The sequence below is a fragment of the Lathyrus oleraceus genome, chromosome 6 (assembly GCF_024323335.1).
Source record: "Lathyrus oleraceus cultivar Zhongwan6 chromosome 6, CAAS_Psat_ZW6_1.0, whole genome shotgun sequence".
Taxonomy (NCBI): domain Eukaryota; kingdom Viridiplantae; phylum Streptophyta; class Magnoliopsida; order Fabales; family Fabaceae; genus Lathyrus; species Lathyrus oleraceus.
Window position 1 is genome coordinate 425823369 of NC_066584.1, and position 7529 is coordinate 425830897.

The 7529-nt window shown below is 35.2% G+C and overlaps 1 protein-coding gene across 1 annotated transcript; it reads left to right on the top strand.

Annotated features, from left to right (window-relative positions):
- Window positions 1-213: 213 nt before the first annotated feature.
- LOC127096753 (acidic endochitinase) lies at window positions 214-1490 on the top strand. Its single transcript, XM_051035305.1, has one exon. It carries the CDS (start codon window positions 406-408, stop codon window positions 1297-1299), a length of 894 nt encoding a protein of 297 aa, XP_050891262.1. The 5' UTR covers window positions 214-405; the 3' UTR covers window positions 1300-1490.
- Window positions 1491-7529: the final 6039 nt, after the last annotated feature.

Consider the following 7529-nt stretch of genomic DNA (forward strand, 5'->3'; position numbering starts at 1 on the left):
CTTAAAATAAATATTTTTTTCGAAATAACTTATAATTTAAAAAGGAGATAATAATTGATAAGTAAGTTGGACTTTGACATCTATCCTAATATTGATGAGCTATCGGATTTCAACTTATTTAAATTTTCTTTAATTGAAAAAAACTTATCTTCAATTAAATATATAAAGTGCTATGCGTGTTAATAAGTAAATAAAAATGAAGATGTGAAAGGACTAAGTAGACCTTTTTCTTATGTCAAAATAAACAGCATCTTTTGCAAATGGGAATCGACCAAATTTCATTCCAATCTAACAATAGTTCTAAATTTCCATTCATTTCTTCCTATAAATATCCCAAGTCCTAGGAATAATTCTTCACAAAACACCAAACTCAAAACTTGAGTTTCACTTTCACATTTCACAAACATGGCAAAAAATTCTCACACTTTCTCGCCTCTAACCTTTCTCTTATTCCTCACTTTTGTTGCAACTTCCCATGCCGGTGGCATAGCAATCTATTGGGGCCAAAACGGCAACGAAGGAACCTTATCCGAAACATGCGCAACCGGAAAATACACTCATGTCATCATAGCATTCCTCAACGTATTCGGCAACAGACAAACTCCAGAAATGAATCTCGCAGGTCACTGCAATCCATCAACAAACTCCTGCACAAAATTCAGCTCAGAAATCAAAGATTGCCAAAGTAAAGGAATCAAAGTCTTACTTTCTATCGGTGGCGGAATCGGAAGCTACACTTTATCTTCAATCGAAGATGCAAGAAACGTCTCAACGTTTTTATGGAACACTTTCTTGGGTGGCAAGTCATCTTCAAGACCGTTAGGTGATGCTGTTTTAGACGGAATAGATTTCGATATTGAGCTTGGTTCAACGCAAAATTATCAACATCTTGCACGTTTTCTTAAAGGGTATTGTAGATTGGGAAAAAGAGTCTATCTTGGTGCAGCTCCTCAATGTCCAATTCCTGATAAATTTTTAGGCACTGCCCTTCAAACGGGTCTTTTCGACTTTGTTTGGGTTCAATTTTATAACAACCCTCCTTGTCAATATAATGGGAACATAACTAATCTTGTGAGTTCTTGGAATCAATGGACAAAGAATGTTCCTGCTACGAAGATATTTTTGGGGTTGCCGGCCGCTACGGCGGCTGCCGGAAGTGGTTTTATTCCGGCAGATGTGTTGAGTTCTGAGATTCTGCCTGTGATTAAGAAGTCAGGAAAGTATGGAGGAGTGATGCTTTGGTCTAGATTCTATGATTTGCAGACTGGGTATAGCAGTTCTATTAGTGGAAGCGTGTGATAAGTTGTTGTAATTGGTCAATGATTTGGTGGAGTATTCAAGTTGATGTTTTAAATTTGATAGTTGTAGTAATAAGGAAGAAAAATAATGATTTTCTGGTTTGAAAAGTAGGTATAGTGTGTTTGTTGTTAACTTTATATCTTCTATTGTGCGCAAATGGAATGTCCACTCTTGACTTATTGTTTTTCTTATTCGTTTACTGTTATTTTTGGTTTAACTGTTATATGGAATATTGCAATTTTAATCTTATAACAATCTTGGTACCATAAAAAAAATATTTCTTTACAACAATCTTAATACTATGAAAGTGGTATGGGGTAGAATTAGGAATTGGAAATCCTATGAAAGAATTAGCAATAGGAAATAGATTGGATGCAAGGCCCGGAATTATATTAGAGCGTAAGGTCGTATTTTTGGTCATGACCCTACTGACAACGAAGTGATATGGTATTTAAAATTCCAATGTCATTCTTGTATTTACGGTTATTCTATTTTGTGTGTTTGCAGTAATCTTACAATGGACCATCATGTTCGTCAAGGAACCTGGAATGCGAAGGAGGGAAATTTGGTCGTGTGGGTGGATTAGGAAACGTTATATGTTGTATTCGTCTTCACCGATAAGGATGGCCTAGATCATGGTTTCACCGAGGTGAGTTCCTCCTCGGATAGGAAAGTGTTTCCTCCTAAAGAAGATAAGAGGGTGTGTAACAAGTTTGAGGAGTGTGTTATCCCTCTTCTTGAGTGCTTGTTTTCTATGATAGACTTTCGTCTTACTTTTAATGACTCTGAGGTGGACATTCTTAACCATTTGGAAGTTTTCCCCTTGAAATTGAACCCAATGAGTTAAGTCTACCTCAAAGTCTTCCAATACTGGTGTGAGTATAACAAAAGTGTGGACTCGGGGCCTTAAATAGTTGAGTCGGACTTGAGAAGATTGGGTCTCGGGGGAAGTTCATCAACGACCTCAGGTTCCTTGTCACTGTTGGTTTTTGCATGTCCAAACCCTCTAACGGTTGGGTAATTTCAATCTTTTGTTTGCAAATAAGACTATGCTTACTCTTCGAGAAATGTTGAATTTGTTCATCGAGAGGAAATGACAAAGATGTCGTATCAGATGCGCAGAGTTCCAACGGTCCTAGCCTTTGTTGTCGTTGAAAGATGAGATGTTTTCTTACCTGATTGTCTTCGAAAAGATAAAGAGGTGCTCGAGGAGCGTGTTAGCGCCACATATATGCCGAATAGACACGGCTCTTTGGAAATCTAATAATAAGTGGGTAATATTTTTGACATTTTCAACACATTAGGGACATGTAGGATAAACATTAACACCTTGACGTTATTGGATAGACTTGGTTTAAAGAAAGTTATGACAAACCTACCAAATAAAAAATTGAACACTTTCATCAAGAGGTAGCTTCCATGTCTAATTCTAGTGATCGTCAGAATCATAATCATGATGCATAGATGACAACCAATTGTAGCGGTAAATTCATGATCATCAAGCTATGGATAAGTTAGATATCAAATAATAAGAGTCGTCACCGCGCTTTTATTGTTTCCAAGGGAAAAGGGAAAAAATTACGAACAAAACCCAAAAGTAAGAAGTTTTCAAATCAAAACTAATAAAATGTTAGAGATTACAGGTAAGGGGGTTGGTTACACAGAGGGAAGGTGTTAGTACCCAAAGTGTCCTAGGTACTCATAGGGAGCCCTTTTTGTGTGCATATGTACTTGGTATAAAGTGATATTTATAAACAAATAGAATGGGGGGATGAGAAAAGAATTCATTAATTATATTTTTGTGTTTGACAAGACCTTCGGTCTTGTGCATGCGTACCAACATAAAAATAAGGGATCAAAACCTCGTAGTTCGTGATACAAATTTCAAAGTGGATGCATTGCTTTTTAGCAAAAATTGAGTTTGGAAGGCACAAAGACCTAAAAATGTTTTGAATGAGTTAGTTCTTTTTTGGCTTTTTGAAAGTTTAAGTCAAGTATAATTACATTTATTCACAAGTTTGATTTAAGAAAAGAAGTTTGAAAAATGCAATGGCATAAGGCCAAAGTTTCTATCTTTTTGCAAAGTGGTCAAAATTTAGAACAAAATAAGTTCAATGAAAGAAGGTTTTGAAAAAGAGAGGGAGAGATTTTGAAATTAAAGAAAGTGGAGAGAAGATGAAGAGGCTATCCTATGTACAAAATTAAAAGTTTAGAGTTGAAAAGATCTGACCAAATGGGTAGCAATCCAATAGACAAGAATGTCAATAGAAACCCAAAATTCTCTTGGACTTTTAGAATCAAGCAACACACAAATGCACAATTATATTAATCTTGAAGAGCAAAGGCATAAAATAAAGATGGCCACATTCAAGCTTATCCATTCCATGATCTTCTTCAAAATAGCACATGTAATAGATGAATTTCACAAGTCACAGGTTCAAAATAGCAGCTTCACAATGATCATGTTGCAGATGAACTCAGAAGGATCTTGAATGATGTATCAGATGAAGTTTCAAATTTCAAGCACTTGGTTTCTCAATAAGTTGGCATTGGCCAAGTCCTTTAGCATAGGATTATTGCCTAAATTCTAAGTCCATTTGTCGAAGATCAAGCCAACAGTCCACACAAAAGTGTTTTAGGGTTTTTGTTGTTATTATGTACATTAATGGTCAAAGACCACACAAATAAACAAAGTATACACAAACAAAATATATCACACAAGAGGGTCCAAGTGGACAAAGTGAAAATTGCATTAACATAAACAATTAGAATGATATGAACAATGACAAATGTATAAAAGCTAGAATTAAATGGCATTAAAGTAAAGGGCTTGAAATTAAAATTTAGTAGTTAATAGGTTAGAAGTCAGTATTGTTTTGCTTTTGCTTTTCATTTTAAGACATTCTTTGGAGAACACTCAACCCACTTATCACAAGCATGGATCCTTGAACCAAGACATCTTCCAAAGGAAGAAAAAAAGGCCAAGTTTCCACACAATACCATGAAAGAGGGGAGACTTACTAACTCACTAATTAGAATGCTTATGCCTTTTATGTCACAAATTTAGCGCTATGTTAAGCAATTGTAATTGGACATATATAGAAGTCACAACTATTTGAGGTCGGGCAATAGAAGTTTGGTGTTAATGCATGTTAGAGACATAGTATAATAGACTATGCTCGTGAAACATACCACACACAAAAAGAATATGCAAAAGGTGTGGCCTAATCTTATCCATACTCATGTTAATTTTTCAATCAACTAGCCTTAGGATTTTGAGATATCATAGGCCAAATGGAATGAATGAATGAATAAGTGGAATGAGATGAAGTGGGAGGGGAATAGGTGAAAACACAAATTCGTCAAAGGAGGATTTTTACCAAATTAATATCATTCATTCATTTTGGGAGATGGAATATACATTCCATCAATCCCCTAAATCCAATGATATTAATTTGACAAAGTCAAATCAACCTTGACCAAGGTCCAACAACAATAATCAAACTCAAACAAGTCACCACAATTGGTCAACAAATTTATTTGGCATTTATTCAAATTAAAAACACTAAAATAATGCACTTAAATTAAATATGGTTTGTCCAATTCCTAAAACCTCATTAAAACACCAAAGAAATGGCCATGAGATTTATCATAGGTCAAACAAGGTCAAAGGACCTTGGAGAAAAAAATTCATAATTTTTGGACATTTAAAAGTATTTTTAAACAATTAAAAACAAATGCAAAATCAATTAAATCATGAAAAATATTAATAATGGTCCAAAAAATAATTTTAATTCAGAATATGAAAGAGAAAATTATTTGAAATTTTTTGGTGAAACTCCCATATTTTTTGGATCAATATTAAAATTAATATGAATTAATGAAAATAAAAGGATTAAAATGAAAATTAAATGATCAGAAAAAGCGTGGACCACTTGATCTCCCTCGTTAATTGAGGTGGCAGATCAAGTGGTCACAAGCGCGCAATCCACGATACGCCTGAGTCAGCGCGCCACAGAAAAGGTAATTCAAACCAACGCACGAGATTATTTCATTTCAAATTGATCATGTGGCTCTGAACACGCCAACTCACCACCGGAGCTATAGCTTCGGTCTCCTTCTCAGACAAGCCTCGCCGGACTGGTTCAGTCATAACCATCACCAAAATTAAAAAGAAAGACATGATTTCAAAGTAAAAATGGCATTGAGCACGAATCTGACCTCAATTTATCCTAACTCCAAGTATATTGAGAGATACATGGAGTTAAAATTTGAGGTACATGAACTGAGTTGCTTTGATTTGGCCTCAAAGCAACACAATCTTCTTGCCTACATTGGTAGGACTTCAGACAACCAAAGAATCAAGAGAATTGAGCAAGATTGAGAGAGAATCGAAGAGATCAAAATTTCTGGAAAATACCTTCAATGTAGGTTTGGATTCAACTGTTCTTGCCTTGGCTCGTGCTTGATCTCACTCCAAATACTTGTAGAAGAAGAATTGAATGCTCAAAAGGTCTTGGATCCCTGGAGTTTTGAATCTCAAAACAGTGAGAATTCAAACTCTATTTCAAGTGAAATTCTCAGGATTATCCTTTGGAATGAGAGGGTTAGAGGTTTGGGATCAAAGCTGGAGCGAATGTGTCTGAAATTCTGAGCATATGGAGCTCTATTTATAGTCAATTCAATTGATATTTGCACACTTGAAGTGAACTTCCAAAATTAGCAATGTGTGATGCATGAGTGCATGGGCATGTGCAGACCCATGAAATCACTCCATCTGATCCATAATTGAGTGTAAGCAAGGCTGAAGTCATGTTGGAATGTTAGGCAATTATGCATGGATGTTTGAAGTTCAATCTTGCCAAATGATGATAACATGTTCAAGCCATGCGTAACCTATTCATTTCTTGTCCAAAATGAATGAACTTGGACTTTTTGGAAAGGTTAGGTCAAGTGGAACAACTTTTATGTTCAACACTTTTCCATTTGGAGTTTGGAACTTGAAGAATTTTGAGGTGGAAGTTTGGAATTTTAACATATTGAAATTTTTTCTAAGTGTCAAGCCATATGTCTCAATATTCCACCTTGCTTAACTTTTGATGTGAGCTTCAAATGAGAAACGTGTCTTCATCAAAGTTGTAGCTCTTTCAAAGACCTTCAAAATGGTAACCAAATTCATGTAATTTGGATTTTAAATGATAGAGTTATGCATTTTTGAAGTTTGGAAAAATCACTTGATCAATGGTATAGGTCAAAAGTGACCTATAATGTAACCTCATATCAAATGCTCATAAAAGTTGAATTAGCTCTCACTATAAACATAAACGTTGAAGTAGACCTCTTAAATTTGATTTTGCAACTTGGAAATCTTTCATATCATAAAAATTGAGCAAGTTATGGCCTTGGGAAGTTGACTTTCAAATTAGGGTTTAGACAAAATGATTTATAATGTTTCAACATAGAAAATGATTTTCCAAGCAAAACTAGCTCTAGGTATCAACATGAAAGTTGTTTGGAATGTCATTTAGAGTAATTTGTATCTTGGAATAATTTTCATATGGTGAATATTGTAGGAGATATGGTCTAGGGAGACCCAGTTTTGATCAGATGAATTCATTTGGCCAACCACCATCAACCAACTTGCTAATCTTCAATTCTCTTGACTTTCTAGGCTCATGGTAGACCATATATGCATAAGATGATGAATTTTTAAGTGTACCTTGATAAATTTGATCAATTGGTGAGATAGCTTGTTGGAGAAGTTACTCAAGATACCCAGTCAAACTAGGGTTTCCAAGGCAAATCACCCTCAAACTCTTGAAGAAAACTTGATCAATATAACATGTAGAGATCATTGGGACTCATATATGATGTTTATGACCATCCTTGAATCAATCCATGGTTGTGATCTTTGTCATGAGGGTCTCAAACCCTAGATGTGAACTTGATATATCAATGGAGATCATGCCCTACCTACAAAAGAGTTAGGCAAATGCAAAGACATATTTTTGGTTTTTTGGTTAGTGAAATGATAAAATACAAGTATGATAGAATCACATAATGCTTGGTGATCTCTCCCAAAATAAAACCCAATGAAAAAGGCGTAAGGAGGATGCCAAGGTATGATCCCAATGCTAATGCATATGATGGAATTGCATGAGGGATCTTAGAGTCAAAATTGGGGTCTTACAGCTGCCTCTATTTAAGGACATTCTAACTGAGGAGGCGAA

Bases quoted from the DNA above. Each gene is read 5' to 3' on its own strand.
- LOC127096753 (XM_051035305.1), top strand. From the start codon at position 406: ATGGCAAAAAATTCTCACACTTTCTCGCCTCTAACCTTTCTCTTATTC.